Source organism: Natator depressus, chromosome 24 (genome assembly GCF_965152275.1).
Source record: "Natator depressus isolate rNatDep1 chromosome 24, rNatDep2.hap1, whole genome shotgun sequence".
Taxonomy (NCBI): domain Eukaryota; kingdom Metazoa; phylum Chordata; order Testudines; family Cheloniidae; genus Natator; species Natator depressus.
The window spans coordinates 22893762-22913649 of NC_134257.1; the positions used below are offsets into that span (position 1 = coordinate 22893762).

A 19888-nucleotide genomic window follows, 5' to 3' on the forward strand; every position below is an offset into this window, starting at 1 on the left:
TCGGGGATTGGGCAAGTTACCCTGAGACAGCTGCTGACTCGGCGGGCACCTGATCAAGGGGCAGGTGGGGGTCTGCGATATTGGGGTGTAGGTCTCCCAAGAAAGGTAACCAATTGCATTCAGTGGGATGTGCAAGGAGAAGCCACGCTTCTCCAGTCTCTGCTAGGGTGGGCATCACTCCCCTGACCCCAGGACTCCTGGGTTCTTTCCCTGGCTCTGGGAGGGGAGTGGGTATTGTGGGGGTGTCCGGGAGCCAGGACTCCTAGGCTCTATCCCCAGCTCTGGGAGGGACGGGGGGGGGGGTCTAGTGGTTAGAGTGGGAGGGGTCTGGGAGCCAGGGCTCCTGGGTTCTTTCCTTTAGCCTGATAGAGCCCCTTCCTGCTCAGGCCAGGTGTGGGGTGCTGGGACCTTGAGGAACCAGCCCCCCCTCTATAAACCCATCACCGCTGATCATTATCCCGGCCGCCGGGGGCCTCCTGGCCCTGCCGGACTCGCGGGGTCCACAGAGGGGTGCAGGCAGGACACGGCTGCACCCCAGACCCTGTGGGGGTCCGTTCTCTGCCCCTGCCGGGGGTCTGGGATGCGGACACCCCGCTGTGCCCTGGACTGCGACTCCGCCGCGGCGGGCTTGGGTCCAGGTCTGACCGTGGAGGGGGGTTTAGGGGCCGGGAGGCGCCTGACCCCCGAGGTGCCCCCGCCTGGGGGTCCCCACGTGAGGGCTGGGGGGAGGGTCCGTGCCCGGGGGGACTGAGGCGCTGAGTGCCGGGCTGGGGCAGTGGGGACTGAGCCCCGGTTGCTAAGGGCTGGGGGCGCGCGCGGGCCGGAGCCCCCCGAGTCCGCAGGCTGGGTGGGGGGAGCCGGCCCGGGGGCGGGGTGCCGGGTGGGGGCGGGGCGGGGCGGGGCTAGCGCTGGGGCCGGGCCGGGCCGGGCCGGGCGCATGACTGGACTGGGCTGGGCTGGGCTGGGCTCTGGCAGGCGGGCGCCGAGGAGACCGGGGCAGCGGCGCGGGGCAGGACGGACACAGCGGCGCCGGCTGGACAGAGGGACGCGGCCGGACACCGAGCCGGGGTCGAGCCCAGCGGGGCCCCCTGCGTCCCATGGGCGCGCCCCGCAGCCTCGTCTTCTGGTGCCTGCTGAGCGGTAAGGGAGGCGTCCCCCCTCCCCAGACCCCTCCTGCGCCCCCCGATCCCTCCAGACCCCCCGATCCCCCCCTGCGCCCCATCCCCCTCCAGACCTCCCCAATCCCCCCCTGCGCCCCCAGTTCCCCCGGTCCCCCCATCCTGCGTCCCCCCCTCCCCATCCCCCTCCAGACCCCCCGATCCCCCCTGCGCCCCATCCCCCTCCAGACCTCCCCAATCCCCCCTGCGCCCCCAGTTCCCCTGGTCCCTCCTGCATCCCCCCTCCCGATCCCTCCTAACCCCCTGCATCCCCATCCCGCCTTCGCCCCCCTCACTCGCCCCCGATGCGCCCCCAGCTCCAGGCTTTGCCATGCCCCCCCAATTCTGCCACCTCCCCCCTGTCCCGCACCCCCCTCGGTCTTGCCCCCACCCCCGAACTCTAGCCCTTGGCATCTGCCCTCTCCCTGGATAAACTTTCTCTGTTCCCAAGATGGCGAGGTTCAGGGAACCTGTTTCTCTGGCTGGGCGCCGGGAGGCGGGGGCGTAGCCTTCGGACTCTGCTCAACTGAAGGGGGGGGGGGGGGTCCGTGCCTATTGTCCCCCGTCTGCCCGAAGGAATGTGGGGAATTTCAGCCCGCGGGGGGAACCTCTTTTACCCCGGCAGCTCCCCACACTGGAGCGAGCGAGTGGGGTCCTGGCCCCCCATTGTCCCGGGGTGGGGCCGTTGGGACATTGCGTCCCGCCCCACGACCCTTGGGAGCTGTGAAAAGGGCTCGCACCCCGGGGCAGGACAGCGGCTGATGGCGCAGGGGGCCGGCTCTGCCTTGCGTCCGGAGCGTGGGTCCTGTGGGAACAGCTGTGTGAAGTCACCGGATCCCAGGAGAGCCTGGGGCGTTGGCGCAAGAGAAAGGTATCCCAGAAACTGTGGATCTAGGGGAAAAGTGAACTCCTACTCGGAGGTCTCTGAAACCGAGACTGGGAGCGACTCCGCTAAACTCACTCTGCTTTCAACTCCGTGTAAACACTAGGCTATAACTAGGCTAGCGGAAGGCCCCTAAACCTGACACCATCCCCTCCCCCATGCTCCAGCTGGTGCTGGGACACCTGGGTTCTGTTGTTCTGCCCCTGTGACACAGGCCTTCTCCATAGGAGCAGGTTTCGCCTCTGTCCCTAAACTGGTCTAGCTAACATGGCACCAGGATCGGCGATTCCTTGGCCCAGTCCTGCTCTGGGTGGGCCCCACGTTCTGGGTAGAGCTTGGTCCCTGTCCCGCTGAGCAATGGGACCCTGCAGTCCAGCTGTCTAGGACCCCAGAACCAGGGCCCCACCCCTCTGGAGCCTGCAGCGCGTATGGGAGTTCAGTTATACCTGGTATCACCACTTCCTGGTGTGCGAAGCAAAGTGAGCTCTGTGGGTGGCACCTTTATCCTGGTCTCACTGTCCCTGCCAGGCCTCACCCCCCTGTAACGATTCAGACTGGAAATAAGGTGAACCTGTTCATCTGGGGCGGGCAGAGAAGGAGACTAACCCTTGGCTGGAGCAATTCACCAAGAGGTATGGCGGGTTTTTAAATCAAGGTGGCAATTCTTAAATCTAGATGGGTTAAAAAATGCCTGGACTCCAGTAGGAACGATTGTGGGCCAGGTCTCTGACCTGTGTGATCCAGGAGGTCAGGCCAGATGATCCCAAGGGCCCTTCTGGCCTTGGGATCTATTGTACTACTGGCTTCTAGCGGAGACCAGGTGTGCGCGTGTGTGTGTTTGCGTACACCACAGACATCTGCCAGCACAGCCGTGCCGCTCAGGGGTGTGAGGGGGTCACTGTCCTGGGTGTAATTGTACGCGGGGGTTTAGTCCGGGCTGCCGCTAGCTCAGGGCAAGCTATGCTGGTGCGTGCGGCAGTCACACCCAGTTGCTGTGTCGATGCACCCCACGCCCGGGTCTTGGTTCCCAACCTGCAATATGAGGAGGTGCTCTTGCCCCTAGGTCACAGGCGGGGGGGGGGTAGATGTTGTGGGAAGCTCTGCTAAGACAGCAAAGGAGGCCACATAATGGCCGAGCACAGCCCTGTCCTTATTTCCTATGGGCTGCTCTGCCATTTTAGCTCAAACAAATCTTGCCTCTGAAGTCTTTTTTTCTTAGTCTAATCAGCCCCCCGGCTTTTCAAGGGAAACGGGAACTCCTGGGAAAACTTCATTTTCTTTGTGGGTTTTTGACAAACTGGATTGAAAATTTTCATGTTTTGGATTTTTCTGGGTTGACCTGGAGGGAAAACAGCAAAACAACCCCCCCCCAAAACCATACACCCCAGGAAACTGGAATTTTAGCTTGGTTGGAAAATGCTTTAGAACATAAGAACTGCTATACTGGGTCAGACCAAAGGTCCATCCCATCCAGTATCCTGTCTTCAGACAGTGGCCAGTGCCAGGTGCCCCAGAGGGAATGAACAGAACAGGGAATCATCAAGTGATCCACCCCCTGTCGCCCATTCCCAGCTGCTGGCAAACTGAGGCTAGGGACACCATCCTTGCCCATCCTGGCTTTGTGGAATGAAAACTCCTGACTGTTCTCCAGCACCTCCAGTTCCAGCACCTGTGCATTGGTCTGACCCCGCTTGGCTGCTCTGAGCACCCCAGCTATTCTTGCGGGAGACATGCAGTGCTGCCGGTCCTGGCGTCAGTGTGACCTCTGCTCCCTCACTGCTGATGGAAATGACTTCAATCGTTGAAAGGGAGGGAGGGGAAGCCAAATTTAATGGTCTCTAAGGTGCCACAAGTACTCCTTTTCTTTTTAATGGACTCTGGGGCTGAAATGTGTGATGTCCCCATCACATGCACTGCCCCTGTGTATACAGGGGATGTTAAAATGGACCCTACACGCACACGGCTCCTTTCTGCTGCACCTGCATGCGCTTGGCTTCAGCCCAGTACGACTTGGCCTGAGGCGGGTGTAGCAGAGAGAGGGCCCCCAGCTGGCTGCCTGTCTCCCTGGTCTGGTGGCAGGCTGCTGGGTTGGGGGCCTGTACGGGTGCTGTTAGGGACATTAGGCATACCCTCTGTGCAGGGCGGTTCTGCAGGAGGGTGGGGGCCTTTCGCGGTACACCCAGGTGCTCTAGATATAAAATATCCTGCTGAGAAAGGCAGAGTGCGTGCGGTGTGTTTAGGGAACATTCTGCGGGCACAGGTCCTACTGGCAACTTGCAGTCACTGTGTGTACAGCTATGCTGTAGGGATACAGGTTGTGTCAGGAGGAGGGTGTGTAGGAATGTAGGGTGTGTATTGGGCACCGGGTGTGCCAGGGGGCACCCTGTGCTTAGGGAGTGCAGGTCTGCCTGCTCCAGGGGGGCCAAGTGCGCTCCAGCCCACAGGTTCCCAAACTTCTTTTGCTGCACTCTCTTTTGGAGTTTGGTGTCCCATGAAGGCCCCATCCCGTTGGGGAGGGAAACACGGCCCTTGTGTGCAGGGAAGGGCTGGAAAAGGAGGCCAGCCAGGTGGGATGGGGGGGTGCAAGAAAGAGTTCCCCCCACCCTCCGCACCCACCAGGCAGCAGCTGCTCCAGTGGCTCAGAGGGCTGGGCCCCACTGCCAGTCTGGGCTTTTGACCTGCTGGGCCTGGCTGCAGCACGGCACGGGTTTGGCACCATGATGGGGGCAGCTGGGCCAAACCCGAGCCACGCTGAGCCCTGTGTGCCAGCTTGTCATTGGGTGCCTCGCTCATTGAGAACCCCAGCAGCCCCACTCCCCTCCCCTGTCCACTCCCCTTGAGCCCAGCACACCCTGGCTGAGCCAGACACACAGAAAGGCAGGCTCAGGGCCCAGCCTGGGAGCATTAACCCCTTCCTCTCCTGCTGGCCACGTGGCCCTGGGAAACCCCCGGATGCTCCGATTCATCCTGCTCCATGAATCACACCCGTCCGCCCCCTCTGTTCTGGGGTTGTGTGTCTGTCTGTGTGCACTGGTGCAAACACTAGAGCTCATCCCAAAAGTAGCTATTTTCCTTGGGAAATTAAAAAATAAATCCCCTACAAATGGCTTGTGAAAGTTTCCCCTGAAGAATATTTGGGGTTTTGACAGAAAAATGAAATCTGTTTGGGGGGATGGAGACTGGCTTTGGGGGAGGGTTACAGAGAATGGGGCTTTTTGAAAATCAGTTTTTTATTATCTATTTTCACCAAAAGTCGAGAGGAATTGGTCAAACCCAGACATCGCACTGGGCAGCTTCTGGGTTTCGACAAAGTTGGGTTTGCAAAAATCCCATTTCAATGGGAGAAAACTTGCAGCTGGCTCTAGAGCTGCAGGAATGGCATGTCGACACCCCTGCCCCCAGTGCAGACTTGGTCAGAGTCCCCATCAGGCTGAGGTCCCGGTTTCCCCCAGCGCTGCACTTTTGCCTCCTCCTGCCTAGGTGACGGGGCAAACGTCTGTGGCATGTTCAGGCTGTACAGCGGCTCACCCCCATTTTGAGCTGGAGTGAATCCCGGGGTCCTGTCCACTGGGTGGGATTTGAGCCTGAAGCATCCAGGAGCTTGCAAAGATCAGTGGACTTGGCTGGCCTCCCTGGGCCTCTGTGAGGTTGGGAACTGCCCCAATCCACAGATGGGGAAACAGAGGCACAGGGAGATTCAGTGACGTGTACAAGGAGCTGAGACTAGAACCCAGGCGTCCTGAGCCCCAGGTTAGCACCTCGCCTACGGGCCCAGCTTGTCCTTGGGCAGAGCCGGTGAGCCTGGCATCATTTGTATTGTGACAGCACCTGTCCACCCCCATCGTGCCGGGAGCTGCAGGGGTCCCGGGGGATGGTCCCTACCCAAAGAGCTCAGTCTGAATAGCCAGAGGGGATCGCCCTCCCCTCGCTACCGCTGGGATCGGAGGCCCAGGAAAAGGCAGCGGCTGGCTGGTGACAGAGCTGGTATTTCACGGCCCAGACTGTACCAATAGTTAGAAGCCAGACACCAAAGAGACCACTGTTGCCAGGGACGGTGCTGGAGGTTGGGGAGGCTGTGGGGCCATGGCAGAGACGTTGCCTGCACTGACCCCTTTGCACTGGGGCCCTGCTGCATTGGGACAAGCAGCCATGCAAAACCCATTGACTTTGTTTGCACTGGCCGAAGGGAGTGGGAGAGGCTGCAGGGAGCAGCTGCATCCCAGTACTGTCTGTCCCTGGGTACAACCCACTCTGTAGTCCCTGCTGTGCTGTGCACACCCCTGCCTCTGCACCTCCCTCCCACTCCTGCTTCCCTGTTCCAGCCCTAATCCCAGCTCCGCCCTGCCTTTGTCTCCAATGCACCAGCATTCCTGAGATACCCTGGCCAGGGGACGGCATGGCCACCTCCTGCATTAGTGGGGAATGGGGGCTGGGAGCCCGGACTCCTGGGTTCTCTCAATGGGTTGGTGTTTAGAGCAGGGGCTGTGTTGTAGTCCTGTTTGCTGTGTCTGGCAGTGGCAGCCGTACGGGCCCTGATGTGGGGGAAGGGAGAAGGAACGGGCTTCTCAATAATGAACTGAATAGATGAGCTGTGAAGCGCTGTCTCTGCTCGTTGAGATCTCCCTGAACTGCGGTGTCCCCCTGGGCCCTGCGGGACAGGGAGCGTAATCCTGGCAGACGTGCAACCCCCACCCTGCGCCTCAGCTGCGATGCTGCCTTCCTGGAAGTGACTCTTGGACCGAGTTGGGGGCTCATTGCAGCGGCACGGCAAGGGATGTGGCGGCATAATGTGAGGAGAGACTGCTCTGTCCTCTGCAGCTACAGTGCTGAGCCAGGACTCCCGGATTCTAACCCAAGCTCAGGGGGAGTGCAGTCTTGTGGTTAGAGCAGGGGGGCTGGGAGCTAGGACTCCTGGGTTCTATCCCTGGCTCTGGCACTGTAAGATTAGCCAAGTGTCCTTCCTGCTTGTCCCTCCAAAACGGGGATACCCACCCTCCCCTTGTCGTTGGGCACCTGCCTCTCTGAAGTGCAGAGTTGCGTTTCATTGATCCTCCAGTGCTGGCCTTGGAGCGGCAGGGCTGTGACTGGCTTCCCAGGGAAGGGACTCAGGGAGCAGGGACAGGTCTGCCAGGTGGTGGGTGCAGTCGTGGAGAGATTGCAGGGAGCCCCCCTTCGGTTACTCTCTCAAGGGCTCCTGTGTCCCCCTGCTGACCTGCAGGCAGCTGCGCCTTCTCCCAGCCTATCATCTGCCCCCGCCCCGCACCCTCTGGCCTGCCTTCCAGGGGTTAGTTCTCTCCCCCACCCTGTCCGCAGTCTGGCTCCAGGCAGATAGGGGAGTGGATGTCTGCTGCCAGTCCCCGCTCCACTGAAACTGCTTTGTCTGCCTGCTGTGACTACATCAAACAGCACTGCCCCGCCCTCACCATGCAGGGCAGCTTCCTGGTGGGTGACCTACTTCTCCCCTCCCCCATCATTTGCATGTATTTAAAAAACCAGGGAGAATCAAAATTACCCCCGCCCCAGGGGCTGCTTGCTGCATCTTGTGGGTTATATTTATTAAGCCATATTGATTGGCCTGGCACACACACCCCATCGTCCCCTTCCCGGATTCCCCAGGGCTGCAGACTCTTCTCCTGCCAATTGCGCTCCGGATTGGATGGCCTTTATGGTTCAGACCCTGGGTTCAGCTGGGTTCTCTCCCAGCTCTGGGAGGGGAGTGGGGTCCAGTTAGGGTGAGCAGATAGCGTGAAAAATTGGGACGGGGTGGTGGGTAATAGGTGCCTATATAAGACAAAGCCCAGAATATCGGGACTGTCCCTATAAAATCGGGACATCTGATCACCCTAGGTCTAGTGGTTAGGGGTGGGGGAGTCGGGAGCCAGGACTCCTGGGTTCTCTCCCAGCTCTGGGAGGGGAGTGGGGTCTCGTGGTTTAGAGCTGGGAGCCAAAACTCCTGGGTTCTCTCCCAGCTTTGGGCTACTGGGTGGCCATGAGCAAGTCACAGTCCTCAGGTGTATAAACAGGGGAGCTGTGAGGAGGAGCAGGGAGGCGATTTTACCTCTGTCTTGGTGAGACAGATCCTGGAATCCTGCGTCCCGTTCTGGGGGCGCCTGTGGAAAAGCTGAAGAGGGGGCAGAGACGAGCCCCAGAAACAATCTAAGGCTGGAGAAAAAGGTCTGATGGGGAGAGATGGACGCAGCGCAATCTGGTTGAGAGCTGACTTGGTTATGGGGTTTGAGCGCCATCCCGGGGAGAAATCCTGCGAGCTGCAGCCGTGGAACTAGCAAAGGAAGGCGGAGGAGCCAGGGGCTGGCAGCTGCCGCCAGACAAATCCCAGCTGTGACAGGAGGCACCAGTCTGACATTGAGGGGGTCACTAGGAGAACAAACTCCCGAGGGCCGTGGCTCCATCTCGGACCCAGAGCGGGGGCCTTTCTGGAAGGGGCTTTCGCCAAATGCGGGTGATTGGGCTCAGTGCAGGGTCACTGGGTGAAACTTGCTGGCCTGCGATGTCCCCTCTGGCCTTAACATCTAGAAAAATGACCGTTGCTGCCTCGCATGGTTTCCCCACCTGTTGGATGTAAAGAATCTGGCTTATGCTGGTGGCTTGTATCCTGGAAAGGTTTCAAGGGTCATCTGGGCATGAGTTGGCAGCCGATGCTGTAGCTAAGGGGGAGTGAATGGGTCCCTGGGGTGTCTGGGCAGGAGAATAGCAAGCCAGAGCAGGGTGGAGGTGTTATCTCTGTGTACAACACGGGTGAGGCCATCACTGGACACTGCGTCCGGTTCTGGTGCTGTAAACAAAGTGGGAAGGGCTCGGAGAAGAGCTACAAGATTGTTTCGGGGGCTGGGAAAGTGGCCTTTGCCCATGCCCCTCCCTGCATTCAGCGTCTCCAGGGGAAGGTTAAGAAGTGGTCAGTCATAATCAGTGTGGGTTGCTTTGATCCGCTGCCTCTCCCTTCTCCAGACAGCAAACATGCACCAGGATCAGCTGGCTCCTCAGGCCCTGATCGGAGCCTGGGCAGAGCGGCCTTGTTAAAGAGCTGGGATGAGACATGTCACACCTGGGTTCTCTTCCCAGCTCTGCCAGACTTGCTGGATGACCTTGGGAGAGTCACTGCAGCCCTCGGTTCCCATCGATAATGCAGGATAATGATCCTGCCTTGGTCTGTTGAGACTGGACGCTCAGGGAGTCTCTTCCCATGTCTGCAGCACCCAGTATGATGGGGACTTCTGATCTCGGGGGCAGGGGTCCTGATTTCTGTTGGGGCCTCTAGCAATCAGAATCGTAGGACTGGAAGAGACCTCAAGAGGTCCTCTAGTCCAGTCCCCTGCATTCAAGGCAGGATGAGGTATTATCTAGATCATCCCTGAGAGGTGTCTGTCTAACCTGATCTTAAAAATCTCCAATGATGGAGATTCTGCAACCTCCCTAGGCAATTTATTCCAGTGCTTAACCATTCTGACACTTAGGAAGTTTTTCCTAATATCCAACCTAAACCTTCCTTGCTTCAATTTAAGCCCATTGCTTCTTGTCCTAGCCTCAGAAGTTATGGAGAATATTTTTTCTCCCTCCTTGTAACAGCCTTTTATGTACTTGAAAACTGTTACCGTGTCCCCTCTGAGTCGTCTCGTCTCTTCAGACTAAACAAATCCAATTTTTTCAGTCTTCCCTCCTAGGTCATGTTTTTCAGACCTTTAATCATTTTTGTTGCTCTTCTCTGGACTTTCTCCAATTTGTCCAGATCTTTCCTGAAATGTGGCGCCCAGAACTGGACACAATGCTCCAGTTGAGGCCTAATCAGTAGAGCAGAAGAATTACTTCTTGTCTTGTTTACAACACTCCTGCTAAGACATCTCAGAATGATGTTTGCTTTTTATGCAACAGTTACACAATTTACTCATATTTAGCTTGTGATCCACTATGACCCCCAGCTCCCTTTCTGCAATACTCCTTCCTGGGCAGTCATTTCCCATTTAGTGTGTGTGCAACTGGTTGTTCCTTCCTAAATGGAGTACTTTGCATTTGTCCTTATTGAATTTTAACCTGTTTACTTCAGACCATTTCTCCGGTTTGTCCAGATCATTTTGAATTTTAATCCTATCCTCGAAAGCACTTGCAACCCCTCCCAGTTTGATATCGTCAGCAAATGTTATAAGTGTACTCGCTATGCCATTATCTAAATGATTGAGGAAGATATTGAACAGAGCTGGACCCAGGGCCGATCCCTGAGTATAACAGGCATTAAATCTGTATTCATTAAGGATTAGTGTGTCCTTTGTATAGCCGTGGCTGCGAGGGGCATGCAGACCAGTCTAAATGTCGTCTGAGCACAGTTGAGGCCGGGGAATGCGCTCAGCTCCTCCAGAGCCCTTTGGGGTGACTCCTTGCCCCCATCCCAGATCAGAGATCACTCCCTTGGTATGGTCGGTGGCCAGGGAACTGGAACCTGCCTCCTGCCAGCCCATGGATGCTGCAAGTCTCGTGTTTGGTTCCCTGCATCGCAGCAGAGCTGGGAATGTGAAAGGCTCCAGTGTCTGGGCCCCTCTCGCTGCTGTTTCCTGTGCGGGCTGCTCACCCTTTGCAGTAGTGCCGAGAGGCTGTATTTGGGGGGGAGAAACACATGATGAGACAGTCCCTGCCCCGCAGACCTGAGGGCCTCAGTGCACGTTAGTGTCATCCCTGTGTTAACGCTCAGCTGCAAAGGGTGAATTGCCGGGTGTCGTTCCCTGGCCTGGGTTATTCATAGATCGTCCAAGCCAGAAGGGACCGTTGTGAATATCTTGTCTGACCTGCTGTGTGACGCCAGCCAAGAGGGCAAACTAGGTTAACAGTGGGCCCCCATCCATTCTTGTAGCTAGAGCTATTGGAATGGTGCTCCTCCCAGAGCCGGGACAGAACCCAGGAGTCCTGGCTCCCAACCACACCTGCTCTAACCCACTAAACCCCATTCCCCTCCCACAGTCAGGGATAGAACCCAGGAGTCCTGGCTCCGAGCCCCTAACAATGGCCGGAGCCTCTCCTCCCCCATCTATGCATGGGTGTCTCTTGTCATCCTCTCTTCCCAATGCGTGTTTCCATCTGGCTGCTGTCCCACCCCATGCCCCTGCCTCACACGGGAGCACCCAGCGCTTCAGGGCCTTGTCTCCTCCCCCCCGGCCAAGACGGGCACCTGAACTGCCCAGTGGGAAGGTGCCTTTTATATGTAACTTGCCTCTTACTGCTGCTGGAGCCTGTAGTTAGCCCCCACCCCACCCCGTGCTGCGATGCGGAGCCAGCATTGTCCACAGAGCTGACTGAAGCAGCATGGGGGGTGGCGGGGGGCGGCTAGCCCCCTCCCTGGCTCACCCGCAGTGGTGGGAATCTTATCTGGGTGCGTGAAGCTGGTGGGGGAATCGTGGTGGCTTCCAGGCTGGTCCAGCTGGAGACGCTTGTGCATTTGCAGCCCTGCTGCTGCTGTCTGGTCCTGTTGACTCAGCTGGAGGCAGGGAGAGGGAGAGTCAGACACAATCCTGGTCCCCCTTCTCTGTTTGCTCCCCCCTCCCAAAATGTTCCTGATGCGGAACAGGTGCCTCTTAGCACCACAGCTTGGGGGTGTGGTCCAGGCTGGCAGTACCAGCTGCTTGTGTTTACCTTGTACCTGCTGTGCTGAGATGTGGCTGCTTCTGGGGTGGGGCACGGGGGCTGTTTTTCCAGGGCTCTCTTGCCTGGCTCTGAGATGCACCTCTGGGCTGTGGGGCCCATTTAACAGCAACACAACAGTGCTAGTTAGCAATGTAGATTTGAGAAGGGAAAAGAGGGGGATTTGGGTTAGAGACTGTAATTATAAAGCCAGGAAAAAGGGGATAACCAAGCCCCCAACTAAGTCCAGGTTGATCTCAGCTCAGTCAGGGTCTCCGGGAGCTTCCCCGAGCAGTGGAGGATATAATGCGGCTCTGCAATTACCCTCCGCCTCCTCCTTTTCGGTTTCAGGTTTTTGTTTTTCCCCTCATGTAAAACTGAATTTTTAATGCTCCCGCCTCACGCTCGATCTGGTTTCTTATTAAATTAGGGGCCGCTTCATTCACGCTCTTAGAATTAGACTGACTGTGGCGCGCAGCTCGAGAGGGCTCTGTCGCTTCCCATTACGGGTAGGGGGTCTGCGTGCCTGGCTCGCTGGGATAATGGTCCTCGCTGAGGGACGAATCCTAAGAGAGGGCTCTGAAAGCCGGAGCGGAGAGGGGTTTGGGGATGGGTGCATTTGCCAGGCTAGTCCCTCAGCAGCTATGGCTATTTTTAAAAAGTGAAACAGTCTGTGTGTCTGTCCCATTGGCGGTCTGTCCTTTGTGTGTCTTTCTCTCTCGCAGAGATCCCTTAGCTGGCTGGGAACAAAAAAACCCTTTTCTTCTGCAGCAAAATCATCAGGCAAAAAATCTGCCTGGAGCCTTTTCCTCTCTCGTTTATCAAACTGATCCAAGTGGAGCGCAGGGATGGTGCAATTAGGGTTTGTTTGTTATACAGGGCTGAGGGGCCCCACTTCCCCGTCATGCCGGGTGCTGCACAGACCTCTCCCTCCCAGCCGAAATGCAGTGGAGGGGCTGGGTGTGATTGGGGGTGGGGGGGCAGTCCTGTTGGGCGCTGTATAGGCTCCCACCAGCCGAGATCAAAACGAGTCCCCCCACATTGTGCCGGATGCTCTGCAGCTGCCCCCGGCCATATCAGGGGCTCCCCCATTGTGCCGGGTGCTGGCCCACAGGCTGAGATTGGAAGGGCCCCCCCAGTCAGGCGTGGTGCTGTGCAGACACAGAGCTGGGCGCAATCCTTGGCCCAAAATGTTCGCCGTCTAAGTGGCCAAAGGCAGGATCATCTCCCCACGTTACAGCTGAGGAGTTCGGTTCTGGGCGACGCAGGAACTGGCCTTGGTCACACAGGGAGCCAGCAGCAGGGCTGGGAAGTGAACCCAGGTGTCCTGAGTCACAGTCCACAACCCGGGTTTTCTTTGGAGGGGCTGAAGAGGGGAAATTGCAGCTCAAAAGGCTCTGGTTCGGCAGAGCTAGCGGAGGAGGGAGGCACAAGGGAAAGTAGTGTATCCCACAGCCAGCCTGAGACAGGGGCCCTGGGAGGAGAGTGGGGTCTAGTGATTAGAGCCGGGGGGGGGGGGTGTGTGGCTGGGAGCCAGGACTCCTGGGTTCAGAGGGACCTAGACAAATTGGAGGATTGGGCCAAAAGAAATCTGATGAGGTTCAACAAGGACAAGTGCAGAGTCCTGCACTTAGGACGGAAGAATCCCATGCACCGCTACAGACTAGGGACCGAATGGCTCGGCAGCAGTTCTGCAGAAAAGGACCTAGGGGTTACAGTGGACGAGAAGCTGGATATGAGTCAACAGTGTGCCCTTGTTGCCAAGAAGGCCAATGGCATTTTGGGATGTATACGTAGGGGCATTGCCAGCAGATCAAGGGACGTGATCGTTACCCTCTATTCGACATTGGTGAGGCCTCATCTGGAGTACTGTGTCCAGTTTTGGGCCCCACAATACAAGAAGGATGTGGATAAATTGGAGAGAGTCCAGCGGAGGGCAACAAAAATGATTAGGGGACTGGAACACATGACTTATGAGGAGAGGCTGAGGGAACTGGGATTGTTTAGTCTGCAGAAGAGAGGAATGAGGGGGGATTTGATAGCTGCTTTCAACTACCTGAGAGGTGGTTCCAAAGAGGATGGTTCTAGACTATTCTCAGTGGTAGAAGAGGACAGGACAAGGAGTAATGGTCTCAAGTTGCAGTGGTGGAGGTTTAGGTTGGAGATTAGGAAAAACTTTTTCACTAGGTGGGTGGTGAAACACTGGAATGTGTTACCTAGGGAGGTGGTGGAATCTCCTTCCCTAGAAGTTTTTAAGGTCAGGCTTGACAGAGCCCTGGCTGGGATGATTTAGTTGGGAATTGGTCCTGCTTTGAGCAGGGGGTTGGACTAGATGACCTCCTGAGGTCCCTTCCAACCCTGATATTCTATGATTCTATGTTCTATCCAGGCTGTAGTGTGCTGAGCCAGGCCAGCCACAGTGATTAAAGTATGACCAATTCTCTCCCTGTCCCTGTTCAGTGCGTGGAAGCCTCCCCAGCTCCAATCCCTCTGTGCTTTACTCTCTGCTGACCCAGGCATGTTGCTTTCCCTTTTCTGCATTGTCTGGGTGGAGGGTGTGTGTCTCTCTGGGTGTGTGTGCAGGAAACAGTGTCCCATGTCCTCCCAGCCAGACAGGAAGGCAGCTGTGGCAGGGACAGTAGGTTACTGTCTGTGAAGCAGAGGAGCTGGCACCTTACCCAGCAGCCTGGAAAAGCGGGGAGAACTGGGCTGCATTGCCCTGAGCCGTCTGCTGTCCTCATCTCTGTAGCAGGGGACATGAGGCCTTTGTGTGTGTGTGTGTGTGTGGGCTGGATTTGCATCCATGTCCCCCAAATCTCTGCCCAGATACCACGCTTTGTGTGCCCCCAGCCTGGATGGACACAGGCTCGCAGCTCTGCTGGAGGAGGAGAATGGGCCAGTTCTTAAGGGGGCTGGACTGGGAGCCAGGACTCCTGGGTTCTGTCCCAGGCACTAGGACGGGAGTGGGGTCTAGTGGGTTAGAGTTGGGGGGGGGGGACCTGGGAGCCAGGACTCCTGGGTTCTATCCCTGCTCTGGGAGTGGAGCAGTGTCTAGTGGTTAGAGCAGGGGGCTGGGAGCCAGGACTCCTATATTCCATTCGTAGCTTTGCTGCCAACTCACTATGTGCTGGTGGTGAGTCATTTACCAGCTGTGTCTGGTGAGTAACAGGTGTTTTCTGAGATACGAAGAATTTATTTGCGACAGTGTTTGGTTCCTCCCCCTGGGGCCAACAGGGAGCTCTGGGACTGGCGCAGGCTGTAGTACAAGATGTTGGCCGGTTCCTGTGGGCCAGGTCGGGGTGGTGGCCGTGATCTCTCGGACGCAGGCCCAGCTATGGGATAGGTGGGGCTCTGTGTGTGAGAGTCATACCAAGGGGGAATCCCCATCTGGGAGCAGCAGCCAGGGGGTGGGCTGGCTCAGAGTGGGGCGGGGAATGGGATTCAGGGCCTTTCCCGGGGCGGGGGACTGGCTGGCTCAGGGAGTGAGGCACGGGGCTGTTCCTATCCATGGGGTATTCTAACTCTTGTAGTGGTCTGGGACGGGGTGTGTGTGAGGGAGGTGGTGGCTGGCAGGCCCTGTACCGCTGTCTGCATTTGGAACAGGGGTCAGGACTGGTGCGAGGAGATAAGCTGCAGCTCTGGGGCAAATCCAAACCGCGGGGGGGCACCCGTGCCGGGACACTCGCAGAGGTGCACATCTTCAGCTGAAGGGAGGCGGCTGTGAGTGATCCTGGGCCCCGTGGCATGTCTGCAGTGTGGGACTGGTACTGCTGGAGCTGGGGGCCTTTGGGGCTAATCTGTGTCGGGGCCCTCTGACCTCAGACCCAAGGCTCTTACCTGCTTAACTGGAAGCAGGCAGCTCCCGATCTGCAGCGCGTCCCCCCCTGGCTGGGGGTTCATGAAATCGGGTCAACGTCCTGGGCACGGGAGGGTGAAGCCGAATCAATGGAAGTGGCTCAGATAGCGAAGTCCGAGCCAGACCGGCTTCAGCAGCCTGAAAATGCACTGTGCCTTCAGCCTGCACCCCTGTATGTGTAAACACGCAGTCTGTATGGATGCAGCCATGCAGGTACGGGGGGAGCAGGGATGTCCGCATGGAGACGGGGTGTGGAGATGCACACTGGGGGCGTGGCTGGGGAGATCCAGCGCTCTGCCTGACTTGTGCTGCTGTTGTCACGACTCTTGTGCTATCTGATGTTTCTTCATAAAGACCCAGCTCCCAGGGTCATGTGATTTATTTGAGACTTGCCGCTTTTGTTTGGAAAAAGTCCATTCTGGCTCTCCTGGCTGGCAGGGTGGGGTGTCAGGAGACAAGAAAACAGCTCAAAAAGCAGAAGGCAAAACCAGCCAAATCAGGGCGGGGGGAGGAAGAGTTTCAGAAACAAAAACAATGGGTCTTACGTGGCCCTGAGTCACGAAAATTTCAGATTAGTGACTGTACAGGGAGAGGTGGAAGCCTTTGTGTGAGAGAGTTGGATGGGCGTGTATCTGTGCATGCAGGTCTGGGGCTGTGGATAGAACGAGTCAGGCTGTCTGTGCTGGAATACAGTGGCACATTGGACAGACAGATGGCCGGGGGAGGCTCCCAGATCCTGCATGGGTCTCCTTGGGAGAGCAGCGCTGTCTCCGGTTAGCGGGATGAGCAAATCGGGTGCAAGGGGGCCTGTTAAATGGAGTGCATTTGATCAGCACCTGTAGCAGCATTCAGCTGGCTGGGCTAGAAACCTTCCCATGTCCCACGGCTGGCAGCCTCTGCCCGATTCTCCCTCGCTCTGGATTGGGGCGCAGGAGGGTGACAGCGCTTTAAACAGCACGCTTGCTCCTTTACGAATTCATGGCAGCACAGCGGAAGAGATCTTCATCTGGTGCATCCCTGACGGGATGGGGCATGGGGCTATTTATACAGGGACCCCTTGCCCAATGTTGGGGCTCCCAGCTCTTCCTTTGGGGAGACAATTCTCCAGCCTGATCCATCTCTCTGTTGTGATATTTTTCCATGGTATGCAGCCTAGCTTTTCCCTTTTCTGAACCAGCCCCAGTTGTCCCTTGGCTTTGTCTATATGCAGAGCTGCACCTCTTTAAGGTCTGGGTTTAAATGGATTCAGGTAACTGGTGTAAATGGCCCTGTGGACACACTGGGTTGGCTGGAGGTGGACTTAGGTCTAAGCATGCCATTGGACTGGTTACAAAGCTGCCGCAGTCAGTTCTATCGGAGCAATTCCCTGTGCAGCCCTTGCCCAGGCGTTGTTACTTGGGCAAACGACCCAGGAACAGGCGTGTTCGTACAGGGCTCTGCGTGCCCCAAACCCATAGAGTTAAACCCGTGGGCAGAGAAGAGCTGCAGAAATGATCTGAGGGCTGGAGAAAATGCCTTGGAGTGAGACTGAGCGTGCTCGGTCTGGCTAGCGTCTCACAAGGGTCACGAGGTGCAGGGGTCGGGGGGTCAAAGTGGTTTCCATCACATGCAGAGTTTACAGTTTGGTTCAGTGGCTCTTGGCACCCCCCTCTACACGCTGCTCCAACGCCCCTGAGGAGGTGACTGTCCCAGGCGCTGAAAGGCTCTCTGAACCGAGCAGAGAAGCAGGACAGGAGCCAGTGATGGGACAGTAAAGCCAGACATGGTACAACTGGAAACAAGGCACCAGTTCTGAGTGGATTGGGAGGGACTCCCATGGGAAGTGGTGGGCTCTCACTGAGAGGCGGGTTTGTGCAGGGGGACTGCGTCGAATTCCCTGGCCTGTGCTATACAGCAGGTCAGACTGCAAGCACAAACAGTCCCTTCTGACCTGAATCGCCCTGGATCTGTGGGTAGAAGGGTCCCGGGCGGGCAGGAAAAGCAGGTCCATAGGTGGAGAGACCATTAGATCATCTAGTCAGACCCCCAGAATAACACCTGCAACTTAAATGGCTCCTATGGGAATTATCCCCCCAAACCCATCTGTAACTCTCTGGGGTTGTGGTTCCCAGCCTTCCACATCTCCCTGTCAGAGGGGCATCCCCAGTGAGGAGCTGGCCATCTCTGAGCTGCAGGGGCTTGGAGCTCAGTGTGGGATACTCGTGGGGGTGTGTGTCTCTTGTTCTCCCCCCACAATCACTAACCAGCTCAGTCTCTCTCTAGGCTGTGAATCAGGACATTTGGATCTGTCCTGGCTCTGGGAAGGACGTGGGGTCTAGTGGTTAGAGCTGGGGGGCTGGGTTCTCTTCCTGGCTCTGAGAGGGGAGTGGGGTTTAGTGGTCAGAGCAGAGGGGCGGGGAACCAGGACTCCTGGGTTCTGTTCTGGCTCTGTGAGGGGAGTGGCGTTTAGTGGTCAGAACAGGGGGGCTGGGAGCCAGGAATCCTCGTTTCTAGCTCTGGAAGGGGAGTGGGGTCCAGCGGGTCAAAGCAGGAGGGTCTGGGAGAGCAGACTCCTGGGTTCCATCCCAACTCTGTGAGTGGCATTGGGTCTAGTGGCTGTCCCTGTCCCACTAACTGGCTCTGTCTCTTCCCCCCACAGTGGTGCTGACCCAGCGGGTGAAGGTCCGGAATGAGGTCACGGGCTATGTGGGCGACGAGGCCACGCTGCAATGCCTCTTCCCCACAACCAGCTCCGACGTCAAGGTCAGCCAGGTTACCTGGATGAAGGAGATGGGGGGCAAGAAGCAGAATGTGGCTGTCTACCTCCCGGACCACAAGCCCAACTTCCCCTTGGACAACAGTGGCAGAATCCGGTTTCTGAACGTCTCCCTGCAGGACGCCACGCTGATCATCCAGCCCCTGCGCATGGGCGACGAGGGCACCTACATCTGCGAATTCGCCACCTACCCTCATGGCAACGAGGATGGGGTCACCACACTCAGCATCCTGGGTGAGGGGGGCGCCCCAGGCGGGGAACTGGTTGGGGGGAATGTCACATGGGGCCTTCCCTTCTAGGGTGTGCCAATCCCACCCAAGGGCATGGGACTGGCTGGGGTGGGGGTGGGGGAGTGAGATACAGGCCTTCCCCTCTAGGGGGGGTGTGGGGCTGATGGTTTGGCCTGCAGGTCCCATCTTCTTAGGGAATGGTCTGTGGGATGCCCCTGGGGTCAGATGCAGCCTGCGCCACTCCCAGGGCAGGGGAAGTGGTGAAATCGGTGCCTCGGGGTTCCTCGTTCCTGTGTCTGACATGGGCAGAACTGCCTGTGCTAATTGCTTTAATTAACGATGGGGAAAGCCTAGTTAGGCACGGCTACCAGGCCGCCCTGGGAGAAGATCTCGGTGGGCAGCTGCTGGGAAAGGGACTTTCAGCGACAGGATCTTGGCGAGATGAGTCCGGGGAGCTGGAACTTGGGACTCCTGGATCAGCTCCCACGGAGCTTGGCCAAGTCCAATCTCTGCGCAGTGCCTGGCGCGACGGCACCCCTGATCTTGGCTGGAGGAGCCTGGGGAACGCCACTGGCTAACCCTGCCCTCTGGTCCCCCCAGCCAGGCCCACCAACACGGCCGAGTCGCGGAAGGTGGTGGCGGGTAACACCATGATCCCGGTGGCCGTCTGCACCTCAGCCAATGGCAAACCCCCTTCCCGCATCACCTGGGTCGCCACCCTTCCCGGCAATTTCAATGCCTCCGAGGTGACCAACGGAGACGGCACCGTCACTGTCACCAGCCAGTTCAACATGGTGCCCACGGCGGTGGCAGACCAGGAGCAAATCACCTGCGTCATCAGCCAGAGGACACTGACGGAGCCGGAGAACATCCCTGTCACGCTGTCCGTGCTGTGTGAGTGCGGGGCCCAGGGCTCCTGGGTCCCATCCGCGGCTCTGGGAGGGGAGTGGGGGCTAGAGCAGAGGGCCTGGGAGCCAGGACTCTTGGGTTCTTTCCTGTCCCTGGTGGGGAAGTGGGGTCTAGTGGGTTAGAAGGTGGGGAGGGGCTGGGGGCCAGGACTCCTGGGTTCTCTGTCTCTGGGACAAGGATAGCTTGGGCCCCAAAGGCAGGTGGTAGGGTCTGACTGGCCCCTCTGCTTTCTCCACAGACCCCCCCCAAGTCACCATCGAGGGCTATGATGACAACTGGTACGTGAGCCGGAGTGAGGCCGTGCTGAGATGTGTGGCCAAAGGGAACCCCAAACCCACCCATTACTCCTGGAGCACGTGAGTCCCTGCACAGGCCCATGGGGGAGGAGATGCTGCTGTTAGACCCCCCCCCTCCCCACCCCCAAAACACACTGGCTGACTCCTAGATTGGGATCTAGTGGGTTAGAGCAGGGGGGCT

At 57.9% G+C, this 19888-nt stretch overlaps 1 protein-coding gene across 3 annotated transcripts in view; it reads left to right on the forward strand.

Annotated features, from left to right (window-relative positions):
- The first annotated feature begins 951 nt into the window (after positions 1-951).
- The window catches only part of NECTIN2 (nectin cell adhesion molecule 2), a 37600-nt gene continuing 18663 nt past the window's right edge, over positions 952-19888 (forward strand). For 2 of the 3 annotated variants that reach the window (XM_074938472.1, XM_074938471.1), the window contains exons 1-4: positions 953-1140; positions 18156-18506; positions 19103-19396; positions 19650-19767. In XM_074938472.1, the coding sequence (XP_074794573.1) occupies positions 1098-1140; positions 18156-18506; positions 19103-19396; positions 19650-19767 (806 nt within the window). In that variant the 5' untranslated portion in view covers positions 953-1097. Of the gene's footprint in view, positions 1141-18155; positions 18507-19102; positions 19397-19649; positions 19768-19888 lie in introns of all 3 variants that reach the window. The other variant, XM_074938470.1, reaches the window with a different exon arrangement.